The sequence below is a fragment of the Temnothorax curvispinosus genome, unplaced genomic scaffold, assembly GCF_003070985.1.
Source record: "Temnothorax curvispinosus isolate PA1 unplaced genomic scaffold, ASM307098v1 QBEX01010743.1, whole genome shotgun sequence".
In the NCBI taxonomy this organism is placed as follows: Eukaryota; Metazoa; Arthropoda; class Insecta; order Hymenoptera; family Formicidae; genus Temnothorax; species Temnothorax curvispinosus.
The window spans coordinates 265,728-290,148 of NW_020220523.1; the positions used below are offsets into that span (position 1 = coordinate 265,728).

General features: G+C 35.0%; 2 protein-coding genes, 1 long non-coding RNA gene and 1 other non-coding gene across 6 annotated transcripts in view; 3 read left to right on the top strand and 1 right to left on the bottom strand.

The window, feature by feature from the left end:
* The window catches only part of LOC112460695 (echinoderm microtubule-associated protein-like 2), a 35,587-nt gene extending 21,914 nt beyond the window's left edge, over positions 1 to 13,673 (bottom strand). For both annotated transcript variants that reach the window (XM_025025497.1, XM_025025495.1), the window contains exon 1: positions 13,155 to 13,673. The gene's annotated coding sequence lies outside the window, so the exon portion shown is untranslated. The remainder of the gene's footprint in view (positions 1 to 13,154) is intronic.
* LOC112460696 (MD-2-related lipid-recognition protein-like) overlaps positions 1 to 23,317 on the top strand; it is a 27,037-nt gene extending 3,720 nt beyond the window's left edge. The window contains exons 2-5 of the mRNA XM_025025500.1: positions 18,921 to 19,111; positions 21,796 to 21,918; positions 22,715 to 22,881; positions 23,140 to 23,317. Of these exons, the coding sequence (XP_024881268.1) occupies positions 18,921 to 19,111; positions 21,796 to 21,918; positions 22,715 to 22,881; positions 23,140 to 23,223 (565 nt within the window). The 3' untranslated portion in view covers positions 23,224 to 23,317. The remainder of the gene's footprint in view (positions 1 to 18,920; positions 19,112 to 21,795; positions 21,919 to 22,714; positions 22,882 to 23,139) is intronic.
* Positions 2,758 to 7,141, top strand: LOC112460697. Of its 2 annotated transcripts, XR_003041469.1 has the most exons (4): positions 2,758 to 3,303; positions 4,773 to 4,862; positions 5,495 to 5,681; positions 5,942 to 7,141. It is a non-coding gene; the product is annotated as an uncharacterized LOC112460697 (long non-coding RNA). The 2 variants fall into 2 exon arrangements; XR_003041468.1 differs by lacking the exon at positions 5,942 to 7,141 and having other exon boundaries at positions 5,495 to 5,762.
* On the top strand, positions 18,207 to 18,288 carry Trnas-cga. The gene has a single exon. It is a non-coding gene; the product is annotated as a tRNA-Ser (tRNA).
* Positions 23,318 to 24,421: the final 1,104 nt, after the last annotated feature.

Consider the following 24,421-nt stretch of genomic DNA (forward strand, 5'->3'; position numbering starts at 1 on the left):
TTACAGTGGCCGTAAGAAGAAAGTGCAGGCGGCGAATTTTTATCAATAGAACTCTGCCGCGAGAGTACAAGCCTTTCACAAGATATTCATGCCTTATGGATTCTGTTACGGGCACGATTACAAGTGCGATAGCCTTCAATTACTTTAAGTGTTGCCGAGAGACGCGCAACAGCGCACTTTTTTTGTGAAATACACTCGCGCGATTCGAAGTGTTGCGCCTTTCAAATGACGTTAAAAGATCGTTATGATCAAATATAGTATCGATCAAGGTGAATTATTATTATACAATTCGAGAATAACGCTCTTGATTATCGATTCCATATAGGGAAGTGTGTCCAAAGAATATATACGGCCTTGAATATTATATATACGAAATCTTCTCCGGCGCTCCGTGGAATGCGAATATGAATACGCAGCAGATATAAATTTTTCGGCATCCTTTTGCACGTCCTTTTGCACAGCCGGCGCGTTCCGCTTTCGCGCGATTTCTCAATCGCTCGAGACACCGACTCATCTTGTCGCCGTCATCATTGTAACCGGCTCCATTTTTGCGTCTCACGGTACTCCGCTTTTGCGCGTTCGTTTCGCGACTATCGATATCCACTTCGGCTCGAGCAGGCTCGAGCGGGGCTCGAGCGAATGTATGTCGGAAACGCAAAGAGATCTGTGAAGTGCATTATCGCGAACTGGGACACGGTGAGTATATTACTCGGCGAATATGGTCAGGATACATGCCAGACACTCGGTGGTTTATAATCTCACTCCGTGCAACCTGACGTCGACAGTCATCTCTCGAATCAAAGAAGCTACTCGATCTTGACTTCCAGACTGTGGACCAGTAATCCATAACATGCATATCTTTTTGAAAACGAGAAAGATGAAATTTCTCAGCACATTTTATTCATACACAAAGACTATAAGCCTCTTGCCTTGAATAATTTAGTACAAAAATAGTCTCTTGCAAGGAACTACTACGATCTTCCAGACTGCCTGTGCAATAGTAATCTGTAATATGCATACTCATCTTTTTGAAAACGAAAGAGATAAAATTCCTCAGCTCGATTTATTTATATACGACGCAAAGAATAAGCTCTTTGCTCTAAAATAATTTAGTACAAAAAAATGTCGATAATTTTTAATTAATTTTATTTAAATTCCAGTTTAAAATATTGAAAAATACAGTAAAATCAAGAGACGGTAAAATCACGGTAGTGTTTCGCGTCAAGTGTACGCGCAGTGCGAGACCGCCGTGACTCTTTTACGCGATATTTTTTACACAATGCAAGTATTATCCTTAATTTACCTGTTATTCTTAAAGATTTCTGAATTTTAATTCCAAATAAATATAAATTAATTAATATACTATATGTTCTTTTGCATTTATCTATAATTATTTTTATACCAATATAATAAATCTTGAAAAATTAAATAATCAAAATTACCATGTATAATAAAAAAGATATTATGTAAACTCTCTAGTATTAATACTAAGCGGTTCGTTTCCAGATTGATTACTTCTATATTTCTATTTTGTCACAAAAAAGTGATCTGATAATTAGCAACGATGGCTATCCCCGAAAAGGCGAGGGAATAGGAAAGTGAACGAAGGAGCTCGAAGGAGTGAGTCGAAACACAAAACCAGTAAGCATTGACCCGGCCAGAACGCTGCCTTATTGGTGTATAAGGCCGGACCCCACGGTGCTTATTTTACGAGATCTCGTTGTGCACACTGGATGCGTGTTCACCGTACACCGTGACACCATATATACGCGGGCCTTATATGTATTACACACGACATGGGTAATTGGTTCACCGTTCTGTGTCCGTAGGCAGCCCCTGCGTTGCTGAGCCAACGTTAAGACTCTCGAGCCGGTCAAGTGACATTAGGTTTACATAAATAGCCGCGCCTATGATCTCCGTATCGCGTTTTACGATATTTCTCTCGCCATCTGATAGGCTGATTTGATCCTCATCAAGTCCCAAATGATTTCACGATAATCGCATAAACATCGCTGCGACGTGGAACCTAATTGAGAATGTCAATTACATTGATCTGCTGTTTAATAAATTGTAGGCATCGGTATAACGTAAAAATCGTATATTGTGAGTTACGATGAAGGACTACGAATATGTCTACATAGTGACATGACTGGAAAATAAAGCGACCTTCAACATTTATAGCCTTTCAAGTCTATCTGTACATCTAACTGCGTTATTTTTTTACATATTTCTGATAAATAGCGACATAAAAATAGACTTTTAAAAACTTCTATCTATAGTTAAATAATATTGCGAAAAACAGCAGCTCACAATAAATGCATCGTGATCTATATTTTATATTATTCATGTATGTTACATATGGTTAATTAAAATTTATATTAAATAATTTAAACGGTAATAACAGTTACTAGTTACATCGATGTATAAACGTGTCAGATAAATTGCATGTGGTATATGTATTTCAAAATTTACGACACAAGTTGAATATGTGTGCAAAGAGCAACTGAACTTTCTATTGTGGGAAAATTCATGCAACACTGCGTTATATTTTAACGGGTTTAACCGAATATGTATTACGTTCGTAGTGGAACGACTAATAAGGATACGCGAGTCGAAATAATCGGCAAGCAGAGAATGCGTTTCGTATAGGTGAGGGCGATTGCGCTATGACAATGCGAAACGAATTTGCGTACACGCGAATTGATGCCGCGAGACGACGGACGGCGACGCCGGGGCGGTGATGGAGCTTAGTTGGCTCGAATGAGACTCGTTAAACACAGCTGGTAGTTAACAGACAATCTGCCGACGAAAGTGGACTAACGTTGAATTTATGGCGGCGGGAACGCTCGGAGTAGTATGGCATTTAACTATTTTACGTTCAAAGTAAAAGTCATAAATCTAGCCGAGACGGTGTTTGTTGTAATGTGACGCTATTATCGAGTCAGTTGCCGGGTTTTGTAATGTATGTGCGATAATCTTGACAAAGGCGTGCAAAAGACGAATAGCACATTTTTTTCTACTCTTACGGTATTTTACTTACAGTGCCTGGATTATTAATTATTGATAATTACAGTCACGAAATAGCTCGATCATAATAGTTTCTTATACATCTTGCGTTGTAATATAATTTCGCGATGCAACAACGCACGACGCGCATTACAGCTAATGAAGCGACTCCTTAATTAATCTGGGACATCTTATATAAGCATGCGATATGACTCCATCAAGTTGAACATTCTCAATTAGCCTCCTCGAGAATGGCAGCGTGTAATTTCCAACGGAGAAAACACGATTAAGAAAAGTGTAAGCGTCAAATATCTCCAGCGAGGATCTCAATCAATCCCTCTGTTTAGTCTTAGCAAACTTGTAAATCACTTGTATTATGTATATCTCAATCTTTTCAAGTGTATTTAAAAATTAAAAAAAATTATACGTACGTATCACAGTAGTGTAAATAATTACAATCGAATTACAAATGAAAGGGAATGGTATCAAACTTATATGCGGCAGGTTCGCGAAGTGGAACGTGTTAAAATCTGCATATCTATTTCAATGTTACGACATTAAAGAAATGGAGAATTGTGATTATCTGAATTATTATCTAAATCTTAACGTAAATAAATGTTACGCGTGCAACTTCTTAAAGTTGCAGAGACATTCGACTACAAGACAGACTTTCTCATGACGGCGCAAGAGACTAGAATTTCCCACCTTAATCCTTACGATAGCATAATTAATTCACTTTGATTTCACGTGTAATATACTTTCCCGCCAAACATTCCTTTCTCGCAGTTCACGAGCAACCCGTCAACAAGTTTCATATATTACGATTTTTAACAAGATATAATGAAATAACAAGAACTACTATGTAGGCTAACAAGAGATTAAATATAAATGCAATTAGTGACAAAAACAAATTATAATATGAAGAAAATAATAAAGAATATAAACTTTCGATTCTAGTTTCGAATATGCATCAAAGAGTATAAAGATTTCGATGATTTGGTTGAATAGTTACAATTATTACAACAGAATAATGTATACCGGATGTACGCTTCAGTATTATTTGCAGTAACTTTTTTTTCTTGCAGATATTACGTAGTCAACACTACGTTAAAAGGGTAACTCATTAAAATATTGTATATGTAGAAACTAGAAACAAGGACGCAAATTATGTTCAGAACACGACTAATCGATCCATCTCAACCTCGACTTTGACTGACCTCGTAATAACAATTTTTCCGTTTGCGAGCCGTGCAAAATTCAATTTCCGCTGCAATATAATTTATCGCGCTTTAATCTTTTATTCCTTCTTTTACACGCGAAACAAAAGTAGGTAAAGAAAAGAACTTGGAGTTATTTCACTTACTTCTTGGAGTTATTGTTTTTTAAGAGATACTGTCCGATCAGTACACGCAATTTATAATTTTTTAAGCTTTTAAGATTAATTGGATAAAACCTGTGAGATATACATAAAAAAGTTGCGCTTTAATAATACACGGTAAAATTCAACGAACTAAATACACGGTATAATTACTTTACATACAGGCTTTTCTCATTTCGAGTATAAATTAATTTTCGCAAGATAATGGATGGACTGTCGATGTTAACGAAAAATAATGAAGCACTTCGCCCAAATTGATGTTGCGACCACAAAAATTTTATGCGATTATTCTTCGTCGTTTGTCATATCGCGCGCAATATTACGTAATTCTACCGTCGAGTGTCGGCAGGATAATCTTCTCGGCGTACTCATTGAAATCTCCTTTCAGGTAGCAATATGTAGGTGGATGTTATGTAAATTTCGGCGGCTCATCCAAAGCGCTAATGGCCGCGCGTGTAGTCAGCGCTAAATAAAACAGGTATGCGCATAGAGTCTCTCCCGTTTCTAGTTTCTAATCACGCATTTCCCTTTTACGCATGCTGCATATCCACGAAGAGAATCGCTTGTAATAGCGATCTTGACCCTAAACTTGACGATGCATTATATTAGATATGTATTTTCTTCTTTACAATTAAAAAATAACATAACTTGTATACATACATTGTGTACGGCTTTTAATTACCTATCGTATTATTTTTAACTTTATAAGTATATTATTCATCATTATTTCTGATGTTTACGTCTAAAGAAGAAAATTGCATTAAGAAAAGATAAGATACTTGAATTTTTATATTTGCGAGAGTATCATGTATATTTTTTACGTTTCTCGTTGTAATCATGTTATTGTTAATTATTTTTAATAGTTAGCATCTTAATCAAAGGTTTAAAGCGTAATCTTTAACTGCACTTTAAAGCCACCTAGCTCGAAATGTAATTTTAGTTGTACAATTACTAAAATTTTGAAACCGAGTACTTGGAAAACACATTGCAGAAAGCGATATAATGGAATGCAACGTAACGAAAATTAGCGATTTAATTCGATCAGCAAACATTACGCCACTGCGGCAATCACAAGGAAATTACGTTAAACCATTCGCGTCTCGTGTTTAGAGCTGTTTCCAGTTAACAAGGCGTAGGCGGGTGTTATGCAAATTTTGGCGCAGCATCCTTCGCGTTAATGGCGCGATCGTGATGCGACTGGCGTCAAGATAAATAAATAGGGACAGTGGACACGGACCGTGGATGAACGTGAAATCGAATATACTCCGTCACGTATCCGAGTACAACTATTGCCACCGTGAGAAAGCGAGAAATAGCAAAATAAGCGAAATAGAATACGTAATAGATAAATTGAACAATAATAAAAGAGTCTGCATGTTTACTTTTACAAACTCTCTCTTTCTCTCTCTCTCTCTGTTTAATGTCTATAATTATTATTTAATATAATTGCATTTTTAATTACAATTTTTTCAATTGTTAACTTTACTTCAATTTATTAAACATTTTATACGCTAAATTATTCAGATATATATTTTTAAAGTTATAATTTTATCGTAGGTTATATAACGACGAGAGAATGCAAGACCTGTTTTGATTTATAAGGACGACGTCGATCGATAACATTATCGGCCACGAGATCCCGTTGAAGAGAGAGACTCTTCGTTTCTGCTAGCACTCAAATCTCGTTCCGGATAACAAGCTGCAACAGGATGTTGTGCAGAAAATATGGCGCTGTATCCTTTATGCAAATTCGCATTCGCGGGGCAGGTTCGGCCTTCTCTTATCTGGCGAACGGCGCGGCAAAACGTTATTAGTCGACGAAGATAAACATTTCCGCGGATAATAATCGCAGATTGAATTCATATTAAACATTCTGATTCTTAAAATGCAAACTCACGATATTAGTGGAAACGAAATCACGGTTACGTCTCGCGTGCTTGTTTTCTGAATTGATAAGATAGCGAGGTATCCGATATACTTATATTCATCGCGTCGATAAATCCGACGTGTAAAACCGCAACAAATTCGTTCAGATGAAATCCTCACGTATAATATTTTAATGCCAAGGCTGTCCAACAGCCTGTTTATTCGCGAACTCCTTGTATAGGGTAAATGCAGGTGAATGGACGGGAAAGTAAGTCAAATTTAAAATTAGAATAACGCTCACGCATTTATTTCCATTCACTTTAACTTATAGGTCACTTCAATAAATATTACTACAATTTAATCGTGGCTTAACTGATTTTATGGTTCTTTTTTTTTAAGGGAGATAGATAATCAATTAAAGACAGGCAATCTTAATTAATGCGTATATAATGCCTCGAACGAAATGGAAAACTTGCCTAACCGTATCTAATTGTAACTATGTTTATGGAAACGACCGTATATCATCTTTCGTAGCCGGCGAAGCATGTAGTTATCATATGCTCGGTCATTATATTTTTCTCGAGTGCACTGATACTGAATTTTAATCCACTTTACCTTTCAGGCCTAACCACGTGCTTTGTTGTATACATATTAATACATTGCTTGAAGTAATACGTATCAATTAGTTGTAATTTCAGTTATTCTGCATTCGAAATTATGGTTATTCAATGCTTGTGTACAAAATGTGAATATTTAATTTATACATGCGTTGCGAAACACTTAATAGTTTTGATTAAAATACTTCTTATTACAGACTTGTAGAATAGTTTAAGATAATATTTGGAAAATAGCTTCATTGAATAAACTCTGTATTTTTATTTTTGATCCTAACGTTTACAACATTGCTTTAAATTTTGAGACCTATTGGTTCGAAATATTAAATATTTTCTATTTTGGAATTAAACTAATTTATATATGCTTTTTAACAATATTATTTATGCTTTTTTTTAAATAATAGAATATTTTAATATTTTCTAACTTATGCATATGTATATTATACTAAAAATATCGTTAATATATTCCAAAAACTACTGAGAGAGATAGTAAAGCTGAGGAAATAATATCATAATGAGATACACGTACGTTCCTTTGACGTGTGACACATCGAGCTGTTATTTATTCAGTTTATCGATGGATCGAATGGTTTTAATAACGAGAAAGTCGCGGGAGTTGCGTAGGAAAGGTTTACGTGTCAATCCCGCGCATGCAAACGCATACCTTACATCGCGTTGCAGTTGATTGACCTCAATGTTCACCATGCGCGTAGCAATGACGGTGAGATAGGTGGCACCTATAATCGAACTCGTGCCAGCAATTCGCGCGTGGGATCTAAACTCTGTATTCCATTTATTCAATTTACATATTGTATCATCAGCGCAAATTCAAGTGCGATTCGTCGCAATGAAGAATCATAGTAAATAATTAAATTTTTCAAGCTTATTGTGTTATGTTATCTTATCGCTATCATAATAATACGTAATAATGTATATACAACACCACGATGTTAATAAAATCAATAAAGTTATCGTTATATTTACTAAATTGAGAATTTCTTCTCTTTAATTGTGTACACGGAAAGAACGGTTTTGTTGAAGTATCTAAAAATCTAGCTAAATATACAGATCTAAAAATAATTTTATTGCACCATTAAAATAATTATAGTAGGTCGCTGAAGTATGATGCTAATGCTGTAAAAAATTTTGACATATACGAATTAAATTATTTCATATATTTTATATATTTTATATATGTAATATAAGTATGTTTCAACTACGATCTAAAAGCGAACGTTGGAATAGTGATTCGTGCACGGAATTTCTGTGGATATTCTGTTTCTGTTCGGAGACCGTAGGCTTGAAGGTGAGCGGTGTTGTGTCGGGCAAGAATATCGTAGCAGAAGAAAATAAAAGCGCAAAGGTTTTCGTTGGTAGTCAGGGTCGAACGTTAAAGTATAACTGCATTAGGTTATATTTAGAAATGCGGCTAGAGGCGGAAAAATCCTGCCAAAAGTCCGCACTTTTTTCTCAATTCATGTATTATATTAATCTTCTCATTAAACAATATAAATAGAAGATAAAAATATTTACAGATTTATATTTACTTAAGCAGATTAAAAAGATAAAAATGTTTTATATTTTTTTCAATTCTTCATTAACATTTTCGTTTTCAAGGTCGCCACATCTAAAAATAGCGCGATAATTAAGTGCCACACGTACTTTTGACAGAATCCACAGTTGCTGGCCTTGGCACTTATCGCAAACAGATAATGAGCTTCGACACGAGAATACACCCTTACTCGTTTTAAATTCCCCTCGCGGACGATAAGGAAGCACGATAGGAAGCCACGATTCCCTCATACCCGCCAAGCTAATCGCGATCCCGTGGGAACTTCTGCACCCTCTTACACTCCCGCAAGATAAATTTTCGTAGGCTGCACTTTACATTAGAACCTGCTGCGCATCAACTGACTAGAGAAACTAAATCTTATCTGCAACGGTATGTCGCGTTACGCTTGCGGCATGCCTACGCGTTTACAGGCATTATATTTATTATTTATTCTTAAGGCATACCGTGTCTTTATCCCCTGTCTAGATTACATGATAAAATTTAATGGAATGATGTACCCTACCGAAGGCAGGATAAACATATAACGAGACAAACTGATCAATTTTTCATGAAAAATCTTCGTGATTGTCCGTTGATATGTTTCTTCATATTGCACAAATTTTGATTAATTTTGCGAGACCCCAACTATATAAAGATTTAAAGATTATACGTATCTAATATTACGATGAATAAACGCAGTTTTTGCGGAAACCTATATTTGTATACTTCCTTTAGTCCACTTTCTCTTTCTAATCCGACTTTTAAATGCTATCAATTATATTTTGTGCGTCCGTAGCAGTGTCGGTCAACATTTTTATTGTTTCCAAAACAATTTTCTGTGTATAATTCTCTCATAAAAAAAACATGCTGCTTTAAAGTGCAAATTAATTTCCCACCTTCGAGAGTCATTGTGTAAGGCTAGAAAGTCGAGAGATATATTACACGATATCCCTCGTTGCAGTTTTAAAACGCAAAAACAAATTTACTGAAGCCTCCATCGACCTGAAGTCGCATTATGAAAACGAACTCGCGTATAAACGAGACGTATACCCGAATAAAACTCAAAGCAGTACCTATTCGCAACACATTCGTTCCGTATACATATATCCGAAATATACCAGAACAGGTAGCGAAGCCTATTAGATGGATACCACATCATTACCGACCGCTATTGTGTATTCAGCTTTAAAGTAACGGCGGCGAATTCGACACCCGGCTGGTCCTCGCTTTCTTGAATCGGACCGGATTCGCAGAGAAGTGCGCAGAAAAATATCGTTTATCATATTTGCCTAGCCGGTCCAAATTTACCTGCTCTAACAATAGAATCGGTTTCAAAGTCCGTACCCTAATGCAGATGTCGATCTGATTATGCCGTCCTGCGTATACCGCGCGCGCATACAAGACATTTAAAATAGAGAACCACTGATGGGGCAGTGTGGAAATTTATTTTCTTATACTCAGAAAGTCTAATGGTTCTGCATGTGTTCGCCAATACATGTGGGTTCAGGTTCAGGTTCAGGTTGTGCATTGGATACCGTCGAAGTCTGGGTTACCTCGAGGCCTCGAGCGCCGGTGGACAATAAACAGAAGAACTGAAGCGACCTGAACAGGGCGCAAAAAAGAGGGGAATGGGAAAATTCGAAATTCTCTTAACTGTGACGTAACTTGGTGAAAAAGAAGATAAATTTTTCTTAATTTTAGAAGCTTTTAAAAAATAATATTAATAGGTTCAAATTATTAGGAATCAACAAATTAAAAAAGGAGCCACAATAGGGTGGCTATAATGACAGATCGAAATGTATGTAAAGTATTATTTTAATCGAATATTACGACGCGACACTCTGTTGTGGCTTTGTGCCCTCTTTTTTATTTATGGACTTCTAAAAAATGTCCTAGACAGAACATTTATTCAAAGGGGACTAAGTATAACACGCTATTAATAACATTGGCATTTTTTCAAAAGTGAGTCACGTGTCGCGAGTGCCAATCGTTCAAAACAGCATAAAGAGAAATCTTTCTTAACGTACTCAAAGTTATCAATAGAATACAGCTGGCGTATTTGGCGACTTTGTTGTTTCTCTCTCGACCTCTTAAGCGTGATAAACATGTTGTCACTCGCGCGTTCGAGTATCTTATTCGCGCGAACGTTAGAAGGATGTGTGTTTCCTAGTCATTCGTACGATCCCCAGCTGTAATTAGTCGTTTTGCTCGTCGCGTTATCTCGCGCGGGAGCGCGGATAATCGGCCGTGATTGTGTCGCGTCGCCGCGCGCAATGACGAGATACTTATTTCCGTCGCGGGTCGTCGATAACGAAAATCAGGGACCTTCTTTCGTCGAGCGACGTGGAGCGCGCGAAATTCTTCCGCCGGCACCGTTATGCTCCGCTTTTTCGTCGCCGCGCGGCACCGGCGCGCTTTATGGGAGTCACACTCTCTATACGCGACTCACGACTTAGACAATGGCGAGAGAAATTACGCTGGTGAATGTCGTGAGAAACCCGGTTGTGCGCGCCGTTGCCTCACATTGTCGGAACAGGTCGTGTAATTGGCGACGCTGTGCTCGAGATCTTCGGCCGTCTCATCCCGCGCCAAATACGCGAGCGTACGTTTACGTACGGAGCGGAAACGCGCTCGTGATCTCGCCGCAAAAACACCCTCCCCTCCTCCCTGTGATTCTCTCTCTCTTACAAATTGGAGAAGTGCCAAAGAGCAATATGTCGTTACTCAACACATTCCAATCTGAACTACGAGTTGTGCTAAAGTACTATACGGTTTTTCTTTCGTGATTAGATAAAAAAAGAATGCTTGTTTATTTTGCAAAACTAACATGAGTTTTTCCTTCGTAAGATTGAGAGCTTTATTGCACTGACAACACTCACATCATTTGCGTGGATTGTTTACACTTTGTTTTAACACTTGCATGTTAAGAAATGAGATAATTTTGTCACAGCTCTACCGAAAATAAATAAGGTTCTTTTTATTATATTTTAGAAGGGGATGATTCTTTATTTTTTTTTTATAAAAATCCGTTTTTAAGCAGCGTTCAAGAGGTGTTTATCACGTCATAAATAATTTATAGAAAAACCTTTATGCGTTCATCTTACGCAAAAAGGGTTCACTTTTATATTGTTTATCGGAATATTAGCGGAATAATTATTAAAGGCAGGTTATTGTTTCCCGTAAAGCGTTTTAAAACGCTTGCGTGAGCAGCTAAGTTTTCTCCTCGATCTTATCGAATTATCGCATCGACAGTTTGTAACAACTTTAAACTTCCATCTCGTAGTGAGGTTTGTTAAACAATTTCACGTTAAAATGCTCAATAATTCTAACACGCGAAATTAGTGATGTGTAAAAGTAATATTTTGTGCCTTTTGTAGATTTCTTTACAAAGTAACTTATGCACATAAGAATGTTTAAAATAATTGTAGGGGTAAAAACCACAGTGGAGTAAGTCAAATATTTTAAAAAATTTGTGGTTTTTACTCCTCCAATTGTAGAATATAGTAAGATAAAATTTCAACTTATACAATATTTTCTAATATATATAATTGAATAAACATAAATAAAGCAGCAAATTAAATAGTTCATATTTTTTTAAGAGATGTTTATCTCTCTTGAAGAGTTGATTAAAAAACGCATTTAGAAGATATATATCTGTATCTCATCGATACATATCAAATACAAATTTCGACATATATTGGCAATCTAGTTCTACCTAGTCTTTGATAAAGAACAATTAATGAATAATTCTGCAAAAAGTTAAAACGTTTTTTATCAAACGACACGACCCATTTTTCTACAGTTAAAAGCATTCTGCCGACACATTATCTATAATTATCTACGTACATGATGTTACTATAATCTTGAGATACCTCGTCAATCTTAGAAGAAACACTAGATCTCTAAATAAATATGACAGAATGTGCTTGGATTTTCTGACGCCTCCAGCAAATTATGTCATTACCGAGATTAATATTTGATTACATACCCCGCATATATCGGAAGTCGCATTTATTAAAAGATATTCAATTACACAATACCTCTACTAACTTGAACGTAACTTTTTCTTTTGGTTTTGTTCAAATATTTTTTAATAAACATTTAATTTATGCAATTGATTAATAAGAAATAATCAAAATTATATTACTACCATTCTCGTTGTCAATTATATTTTCACTCTAAATTTATCAAGGAGTTTATCTCTGAAAGGAAATCTACAGCTCCTGATACATTGTACAACAATAAATTAAAAAAGATTTATAAGTCATCCCGAAATATATCAAGAAATAAAACCTAAGATATTAACTAAATAAAAATTGAAATGTAATTAATGATACGTTCCAATCAAGTTTTCGCTATCTACTCCAGATTTATCAAAGGATTTGTCTCACTAACAATAAGAGCGTGAACATTCATAACATATAATTTATTGAATAATATGCTATACATATTATTCACATGTGTGTATCACATCAATAAATATTTATCATTTCGATAAATTATTTTCAAAATTAATTTTAACTCCAAATTTATCGCATAATAGAATCGACTCCAAGATACATATCAGTTCTTCGAATTTTGCTTTCACAAGCGTGCCAAAGGCGAATTCCTCCGGCGATTCTTTCAAATCGCTCCGATCAATGGATCGTTACGGCGATCGGGTTCGCGTGATTATTGGATCTCGCCTATCGCGAAATAATTGCATACGTGCGTGAAAAGGTACGCGAATTTCACATACCTGGATACGATCGCGAAAAATCCGCGCGAGAAGGAGGGCTTCCCCTCGCCTCCTCGAGAAGGGGCGACCGCGCTCTCCTGGCCGGCAGCAACCCGCGCGAGGATGTTTCCGCAAGGTATTTGCATACAATCCGAAGACGGGGTCCGCGGCGGTTCAGGAATCCGCGGAAAGCGGCCGACCGGTTAGCTTCTCCGCCTGCCTTCCCTCCTCTTCGTCCGTCCGGTGCGCGACGCGTCGCGTTCCTCCAGGTCGAGGGCGAAGGCCCCGCTTCGAGGGCTCCCTTCCTTCCGGTTCCTCCTTCCTTCCGCTACCGGATGTGTAGGTCCTCGATCGACCAGGACCAACCGGAGAAGCGACAAATTCGGACGCGCGCGCGCACACACGCGCGAAAAAAAAGAGAGAGAGAGAGAGAGAGAACTTGCCAGACGACGAATAATACGTGGAGAACGGAAAGTCCGTCGCTTCGTCAGCAACGTCGGGCGAAAGGTGCCGCGCGGTCGAGAACCCAGCAAGTACTGCTGAGGCCAACAGGTGAGCCGTGCCAGCGGTTTACGGCCAGTGGCGTATCACACTGGTATCCTGCCGAGGGCAACAGGTGTGACGACGCAGCGATATACCAGGAGCGTAACCTCAGGCCGTTTCATCTGTCATTTGTTGCTTATCTGCTGCTCGCTGTTTCCAATCAGTTTGATAAGAGCGTGAGAAAACAACGTTTGTATATTACCAAAGCGTCATTTCTGTGCCTGAAAAGCAGAGGCGTGCATGTTCGGAGGCTTATTATTTAAAAAGAAATTCTTGAAAATAAAAAATTGCAAGTACGCCTATTTAGATAAATTAATCAAATAAATATAATTACATAAATTATCTCTTATGCAGTCTGCGATTGAATGTATATTAATCCTTGCTACTGTGATCGTACTTTGGAACTTTAATTGAACTCGACTGTCTATATTAGAAAACGCAAACAGTTTTGTAATCATTACCGGCAAACATTATTTAAAAATGATCTGTGGATTTGAACTGCAAATATTTGTAATGTATTTCCAAATATGCAGCAGTCTTTTAATATTCACCGAAAATATTTAGCTACGAAGAGATTATGAAATTAATATCAGAAGAAGCTATAACTTTCATTTGTCATACGCCGTCTGATCAATTTTAATACATAAGATTAGATCTTACAATTAGTGAGAGAAAACGATAATCCCGACATTTTAAAACATCATAATTTTTATTATAAATTGCAAAGTCTATAAGATATTATCGAGTTATCTCGCTTTCTCGGGTGACGACCTTTTTATTCCTTCTTATTTCTTATACTGCTCTTTAAAAAGATATAAAATATACATTAGAGAGAGGATAATTGAACTTATAAATAGTTAACAGTTAACATTTCTGATGTGATTTTTTTTTTTCTATTATTTATAGAGGAAAATTAATTGCATTATTTAATCACACTTAAACTTATGTGAAAGGTGGCAATTTTGTACCAATAAAAATTGAATAGTAACAAATAATAAAGGATAAGACTAGCATCCAAGGAGGATATCTATCATAAGGGTGCATAATGAAATGGTTAATTGAAATCCCTACTGGATCGGCCTTGAATTAAGTTGTAGACCTTTATAGAAGAAAACCAGTTCTCTCCGAATCCGGAAGAAACATATGTTGAACAAATGTTCCCGGATAATTCATTGACGCTCCGCCGGTTCTCATAAATATCGACGATCGCGGTTTCCGACACGAACCTTCTGTATCCGCATTTCTATATGACATACGACGCAGTTTATATTCGCGCAGAAATACTCAACACGCATTTTTTTTGCGAGAGAAGATTGCCAGAAGTAGAAAGAAAAACAAAGCAAAATTGAAGAAAGTTATTAAAGATCGAGATATTACATTTTCTTTATTTTTCTCGCGTTAGCATCAACTTCAACTTCTTAATTTTTTAATTTAAATTTTTTTAATTTGAATTTAAAAGCACTTCACGCATCTATAGATTTTCTATCGTTTGTAACCATGATTTATCATGCTGCCATATTACACGTAAAAGAAATTAAATTATAAGTTTTTATTTCTTGATTAACAATAACGATTGATGTTATATCTTATTGTTGTTGCGTACTTATCCGATATACATGAATTTCTTCATGTTCATGAGGCATATTGCTTGACTGCGTTAAAGGTGATGAGAAATGCGAGCAATTTCGTTTCTTATTAATATGCACATTCTATATAGTTCATCTAACGCATTGACTACCGCCTCATTATGTACATTATAGCCACACCGTGCTCTATCATTAATGTACCGAGAAACGTCTCGTGCGGATGGAATTTTTCACATGGAGAAAGATTAATGCGCGCATACTTTAAACGCACATAAACTCTATTCGATTAAATTAATTTTAAAATAAAGACATAATACTATCAGTTTTTAATTATCAAAAAATTATAATAGAAAACGGTAATTTCTTTAATTACTCCAATCCATTGACATCTATTATAGTTTTTACATTATTCTTACACGCATATTTATACATAAATATTATTTCACATACAAACTATAAGTTTCATAAAAATAGCATGTTTATTAAAGTAAATAATTTAAACATTGTCTAATTGATCATTTCTGGCTTGATATTGTATTGTTTCAGGTACTGTTCAGGTGTATCCATCACCTTGAAACAGACAGCACATGGTGCATTATCTTGTACCAAAATGTGCACAAGAAAATACATTTTAATTTAAGAGACATGAATAAAAATTTTGACGGAGGCGAAAACAGATTCGGCATATCACAATGAGCGAGATCAGCCAGTCGTATCGAATGTAGGTTACACATTCGCTCACCTAACATCGCCACTTCCTTTGGAGACTTTTCTTCCCGTGCGAAGTAAAAGTGCTGAGCGCGAGAGGCGTCGCGCGTGGCCGGCCGCTTTTGCACAACATTCTCATTCAAATCAGCCCAGCGGATTTCGCATTCCCGAGAGAGCCATCGCTTTATTATAATATCAACTCCCGAGGGGATCCTTCGATCTATTCGCCTACACCTTCCGTATAATCTTCACGAGTCGTTCCTGCTTTCTGCGACGATTATACTGCGCCGCGCGAAATAACGAAGTGCGAAGATCGTCATTTTTTTTTAGGCGTGGGAATAGATCTTCTTCTGTGTTTGGACAAGGCGCCACGTTTAACGCGACGTACACACACGCAAACGTTTTTACATAATATGTCGAGATGTATCTGCGAAGGCGCGAAGAATATCTTCTTCGATGATTTCGCTCGATTCGTCAATAACGCGAAACTCGTGTTATCGATATTAAACAAAAGAAATACTCCAAGTTTAAATTTACGATGAACTTCGATCATTATCTTTCGATAATAATTTCTTCATTAATTCGTATCATGTTGACGCCTCCGTATCGGGGTGTGTGTATTTTATATCTTCTTACGTCACAATCTCGCTGACGCAATTTATGTCATTGTGAATCATGTCATAAAGATAATCTATCAGAGAGTAAATTATATAGTTATCTCATTATCGTAAAAGTATTTGACGAAAAAGCAAAGCCCACCGCTTTATCCACATATGTTTGTGTTAATTAAACAATTTGCCACGAAAACGACAAAAATCGCTGCCTTTGTCAATCAGGAAGTTGATACATGGAATTATACTTCGAGAAAAAGATACTATATATTAGTAAAAAAATTAAACAAGTTACAAGTTTTTTAATTTATGCGTCATAAGAAACAGCAATAATGAGTTATGAAATAAATTCTGAAAACGAACAATTTTATATTCAGTTATAATCGTCTGATGAATGTTTTTTTTACAATCGTGAGCGCGATACGTCTAAAGCGTAATAAAGAGCATTCAATATGATACAATAGACACAACGGTGGTTCGCAGAGAATGAATAGCGGGTCGGTGTGCGTTGCGATAAATCGCACTCACGTTTTCCATTAATCATTAATCGCATTGCGTCGTCCCGCGCGAACGACGCGGAATTCGCTTGATCGCGCCGATCCTCGAAACGTTCTCTGCGAACAACATTGTTCGCCAACTTGCGCCATTGATCCCGCATGTCTGTCACATAAACTCATGGCTCGTGGATATCATTATTCGCAAATTATTCGGAAAGTATAGCGATTACGTTGAACCGCACTTTCGAAAACTTCCTCTGTAATATATGGTAGTAATAAGTATCTAGTCTGAAATTCGAGAAAATCAAGAACGTAAAATTAAAGTAACATTAGCTTTTGAAGTTGAGATTTTATTATTTAGAATCATCCCTTAATATAAATAAGAAGGAAAACATAAGAACTGCAATTTTAAACAAAAAAGATTAAACAAGTATTATGGAAATTATTTTTTATTTAAAATACAATATTTATATTGTATTTTAATTATTCTTTCTAAATTAAACATTAACTTCTTGCTGTTTATGACAATAAAACAAATGTTCTTATAATAAATAAATAGATTTTAGAAGTAAATTTATTTGCAAAAGTATTAATCAATAAAGTTACATATTATTTTTATTATTTTACCGATGGAGTTTGACGAGAAGAAATGTAGTCATTTATTAATGGCTGGCCAACAGATGACGCCATCTTAGAAGATTCTCAGGGCCATATTATTGAATTTTTGGAATCATTAAAATAGATTAATAATCTATCTACAAGAAGATAAAAAAAAATAATATTATTGCTCCTATGTAGTCAACAATATTTTTTTAATTTATAATTTTAAATAAAATACTTTTTATTATTGAGTAATATTATTTACATTTATATTTTATAATAAAAGCTTTACTATAAAAATAACAATTTTATATATTTATTCAAATTTTATATCTATGTATACATTTACCTTTCATCGAAATTAATTTATTTGAAATAAGTTATTATGAGATTTATTTTATGTTATTATTAAACAAATGCATTTTTATACGTAATACCGTTGCAGGATCTCTCTTTAGTTAACTTAATATTGTTGTTGGCATGACACGTACTCCTCATGTACGATTGTACATAGTCCTGATACTAATAGCTGCGGTGTCCGAGTGGTTAAGGAGTTGGACTCGAAATCCAATGGGCTTTGCCCGCACAGGTTCGAATCCTGTCCGCAGCGATCATATTTTTTTTTTTTTTTTAGATATTTTTCTTCTTACTTTCTTATATACGATATTATAGTTGATATTAAATGATATTAAATGATAAAATTATAAATATTTAATTTTTATATTTTTACATTGTAATTTTTATTGCTTGATACTCCGAATTGTCGCACAGCTAACTCTTCTTTTAATCTCGCACATAGTACATTTAACATCAATTGGAAATTATTTTGTTATTCTTTGGCCAAAAATTATAAAAAATTTCTTACACATAATTATGATAACTGTAATAGTTAAAACAGACATTGTTATGTAGCGTTTACTTTAACACATTAACAAATAACATTTCGAAGTAAATCCACACTAGAAAAATGCGTGGATTATTAACCCGTGTCGAATATGTCATCCAGATGAGGCAATTCGATCATCATTGATAAAGTATAAATATAAATATTTTAATATTCTTCAACATCCGGGGTACCAAGAGTTATCATGAAACTCTCTCGCTGTTTAGTTATAAAACGTAAAATCGGAACTCTGTGACGCGATTCCTCGGAGAAGGAGACACGGTCGCCGCGCGCATATAGGTTCCATAGTGATCAAGACGCTATCTCAATTGACCTGTGGCCCCACCACCCTCCCACAGATTCTCCGCGCCGTTATCTGGCGTTATGTGTGGACCGACCCTCACGTCGACCTTCTTTCACTTGGCTACGAACCACCGTCCATTCAAGATGAACCGAAACATCGCGCTCGCCACCGTCGCCGTGATCCTGATCCTGGCCCTGTCCACGGTCTACGCGGAAGTCGTACATTGGACGCCGTGTCCACCCTCCTGTGAGTATCCACCTCTATTTTAATTAACGATCGCGATCTGCTTAATTAAACGGCACAAACGACGTTATCTCGAGGGAGAGATCTAGGAGCGGGCACCGTAATAGCGACGGAAGTGACGGCACGTTTCTCACTCGTGTTGTCCGCGACCCTTGCTCGCGCTCGACGCCGTAATCGACGGACGTTGAGGAAAAAAATCGGGCTGTTCGGTAGATACGATTAATAGCCATGCTTTTATATCGCCCAGGAGCGACGAACTCTCGTTTAACGCGGTTACGATGTCTCGGTTGCATTGCGCGTAAATAAGCCGGATATATTTGAAACTGGAATGGCTCGGCGACAACTTTTATACATTTGCGCATTTTTATTTCCAACTTCGATACAGCTATCGTATATTTCGGGTCAGGTTATTTACGAGTCTGACGCATTGCCATCATGAAGTATTCTGCTTATTGATTTTAATATAAATGTGTATTGATCGTATCAAAGTTTATTGAAGTAGTCTCTTTTGAATATAACTTGGAATTATCGAAAAATTAAAATTTTTTCTAAGAAAGGATTTGATTACAAATACTAAAAAGTTTATTATTAAATAATTTATTATATATTCCAAAATGTATTATGAATTGATAGCAAACAACATATTAAATTAAAGATTATTGTCTTCAGATGATTAAATACTTGACTATTCCGGAGAGATTGGGCAATTGATTTAAATCACGAAATTTTTATAACAGCGACAATACACGAAATCAAGTATGCAAACATTTTGAATGATAATAATAAATTACTTACTATAGGATTTGGATTTAAACCATATCTTTTTCTTATTTATTGCATGTTTAATATCGATGCAGTTAGCTATCTTAAACTATAAATGACCTATAAACTATGACTAGCGAGAAAGAAAGACTGAGATTGAAGCAATAATGCTTCTTTCTATGCAAACAAAGAAGAGACTACTAGACTGAAATAGCATCGTCTTCGTCTTTCTCTCTCACTTGTCATGTGAATTATGAATCTTCTACAGAACACAAGATCACACTTTACAACCCATTATAAATCTCTTCTTTCCGCAAGATATTGAGTAATGGGTTTCATAAGTTTTTAGATTTTATTGTATATATCCTATAAAAAAATATAACAATGTGAAGATTCTCTTAACTCCGTAAAAAATTAATTTTAAATATTGTCGAAGAAGAAAATTTATCGTTCGCTTAGCCAACGTAGTTCCATCAAATTATGCACGTTCAAAGATTCGATCAAGGTACATGTTAGAAAGCGTCAATATTTATTGGACGCTTCAAACCTATTATGTCCAGATAAATTTGATTAAGATGATACACATATTCAATTTAAATTAAATTTACAATAGAATACTAATACAATAAAATATGGTAACAAAATAATATTTAATTAGAAACAGAACGCAGAAACGTGTTAAATGATAAAATAAGAGAAAACTCTTCTCTCTTTCTCTGTATGTCTTTCTACCACCTTTCTTTCTATATATCTTACCCTATATTGTAACGCGCAACGTTTAGCTTCGCTGTGATTCTCTCTCTCTAAGTTAACTCTCTAGTTAAACGTTGCGCATCAATGTTCTTTGATAAGTATTCCATATGAATGACAATTATCATGGACGAGAACAACATTGAGGTTTAAATTTACTTTCCGTGGAAGAGAGCTGCAGATAAACTTTTCGAACAAAATATATCTCTCGTAGAGGAACATGTTGAATCAATGAAACGGTTAAACTTTGACATAAAAGAGATATGTTATATGAGTTATTTTACGTTTCATAAGTCTCTGTGTATGTTCATCGAATATTCGGAAAAATTTTCCCAATGAAACTTGCGCGTTATAATTTATAACCGAGTCATATATGTATATTCGCGAAGAATGAATCAAACATCTCATATATAATCTCATAGGAAAATGCAGGGAAAAGATGAAAATACTCGTATCTGCCTCCTTTAAGCAGAAACTTCGCAATTTCAAATTACTTTGCATCGATCTGTAGAGATTACAACGTCAATGACACGTGCCATCAATGACATCGTTGCACACATATTTCTTTCTCTCTCCGTTGCTGAAGTTCACGCACGCTTATCTCATTATTCCTTATACGGAAGAAAAACGAGGCTTTTGCAGATTACGCATGATGATAATTCGAAAGTAAACAGGACATCGGTTTAACTCAAAAGAAGTATTGCGCAAGTAAAATTTCCTCTTACACAGCATCGTATAGATTACTATTTTATAAACAATTTACTCTACTTTTATTATCGATTGATTAACATGCGTAGAGATAAATGACGCATACACAAATGAGCAACAAATTTGAAAGATAAACAGAAAAAATAACAGAAAACATGAGTGAGAAACGCGAGAATGAAATAGCAAATTTAAAAGAGATTTACTTATTTTGTATTATTATTTTATTAATGGTTGAATAATCAACTAATCAAGAAAACTATAACTGTAGATAATGTAATTTTAAAATTAATTTATTAGGTTTTGAATTCTCCCCCATCTCTCTCTCTCTCTCTCTCTCTCTCTCTCTCTCTCTCTCTCTCTCTCCTCTTTCTCTGTCTTTCTTTCTCACAAGGTATAAAAGATCTTTTTTAAATGGCTTTAAATATCGAAGTAATTCTCTACGAGATCTTGTTATCGTTACATTTCAGCCGCAGAACAACTATGCACCATACACGAAGTACGTGTCAATCCATGTAGCGAAGCCGAAGAAAGAAAGCCTTGTTCTATAAAGAAGGGTCGCAATGCAAGCATAAGTTTTGACTTCACTCCTGGTACGTATACTCAAAGTATTACACATATATGCCTGACATACATTAATCATGAAGATGTAATACAAAAATACAGTGGATTAAGTAGATACTTTCAAACTTCGTGTTTAAAAAAAATTAGTTACACTTTTTATGTGCAGTTACATATTTTGTATTCAATTTGATTATTTATTTAAAAGATTATAGAAAATAGGATGCAGCAATAACTATTGTAAAAAACGATTGTAAATTATATTGATGTTTTTAGCAAAACGTAATAAATAGAATGATTTTTTAATAATACTGTTAGTAAAAAATATCAATACAATAATCTTAGTGCTCGCTGACGACGCTTATAAAAGCGAATATTTCAAAATACGAAGCGATCATTTCGTAATAAAAATCATAGTAAAAATTGTAATAAAAATAAAAAGTCATTTATATAAAATCAATTGCGAAATGTCCTTGGTTTATGCTTTTACTTTAATTAATTATTAAATGGATAGATGTTTTTTATATTCCAAAACGTAATTATCAGCTTTAAGGGGGTCTATACACGTACGAGTTTGGCTCGCAAGTCCGGCTCGGCGAGCTTGATTCGCAAGCCGGACTCGAACGTTTTTTCACCACACACGAAAGGAAAATGTGCGAATTTGGTTCGTATGATGCCAAGTCCGGTTCGTGCAAATCCCACCCACGAACGAGTAGAAACCGAGCCGAGCCGGACTTGCGAGCCAAACTCATACGTGTATAGACTCCCTAAAACTCAAGCAATCATACACAGTTCAACGTGTATTACGGAATATATATTTTATTTCAGAGTTCAATGGCTCGTTATCCACCAGAGCATACTGGGCTTCTGAGATCGTGGATTTGCCATTCTTGGGCATGCCGCTCAATGCCTGCACATCTACCGTTTGCCCAAGCTCACCTGGTCAAAGACAAACGTATTCAGTGATTTTGCCTATCTCTAAGAAATTCCCTGCGGTAAGTGATGCTTCGATCTCCATTTCGATTTTTTTTTGTAAACTTCTTCGCAAGTTTGTTGACATCCCATAACTTTCTATTTTAAAATCTAGACAATCTAGTCAAATATTTACATGCTAAAGCAATGTAGAGACATGTAGCTTAAACATAATTCGAGATGTAGACAAAAGATTTACTATGCATAAGCAGTTTTGATATAAAACAAACACAAGTTGATCTTAAAATATTATTTAAAGAATATTTTCTCTTTTATTGCAGCGAACGTATGATCTCAAATGGAAATTGTGGAATGAACTAGAACAAGAGTGCTGTTTTATGTTCCAAATTAAATTGGTGAAGTGAAGTCGTTGTTCTTAAATCTCTAATGTATCATCTTTCGCAATGGTTATAATTCGCCAATCAATAATTTAATGAAATAAACAATATATTCATATCAGTCATATTGTTTTCCTTGTACCCGTATTTACAAGATATAAGAAATATTTATCAGACAACAATTTAACGGCTTTATAAAAATATATTATTACGATCAATCAACGATTCTCAACTAGTTGGCGAAAATGTTTCGTAGAAGTTGAGTTAAAAATTGATTTTGTTCAAGATGTTTCAATTCTCTTAACTAATTTTAGACTATAAGCTTTGATTTACATAATATAAAATTATTGTTTGTCATTTACGTATAATTGTATATTTTATATGTTTTAAAATGTGCGATCTCGAAGTGTGAAATAGAATATCTAACATTCATTATATTTTATCAATAACAATTAATATATTATAATGCAATTTGTCAATATAAAAATATTAGGGAAAGAAAGATTTGTAATTCTTATAATAGACTATAATTATTATAGTCACAAATAATAAAACTTAATATCGCCACGAGGTAACACCGTTCAAGATAAAGCCGTTAAAATAAATGAATACCGCACGAAAGAAATGGAGTACCTTTATCCTGCATATTTAAAAGTAAATCCACTTTTATACCAACTATAGGTGTCACATGCTTTCTAAATGTTTCATGCGGAATGTGTTCATACCTGAAATGTCATCAGTGAAGTCTATATGTAATATGTCTTTAGACATAGATTGATCGCACGGGTTTTAATTTTATTTCCGAAGTAATCTATCTGCGAGAATTAATTAAAGTTTTATGGCACATTGCAAAAAATTAAATTAATAATATATGTATTTTAGTGATTTTTCTGTCTAAAAAAAGTTGCTAGAAATATCTATATTATTTATTTAAGGAAATATTGGACATTTCCAAAATGTACATCGAATGACACAATATACCTATATTTATTTTATTTATTTATCTATTAATATAAATTTTTGTTGCATGTAACAATTAAAAAACAATTTTTGTCCAATATATGCTTATTTTATTTTAATTATATGTAACTTTCTGATGCGTATATTTATAATTAAAATACATTTACATATTGTGACACAAAATGTTTAAATTGATTTTTATCCACTCATTAATTAGCAATAATAAGTAGCAGAATTATTATTCCGCAACTTTGTTAGTGGAAGG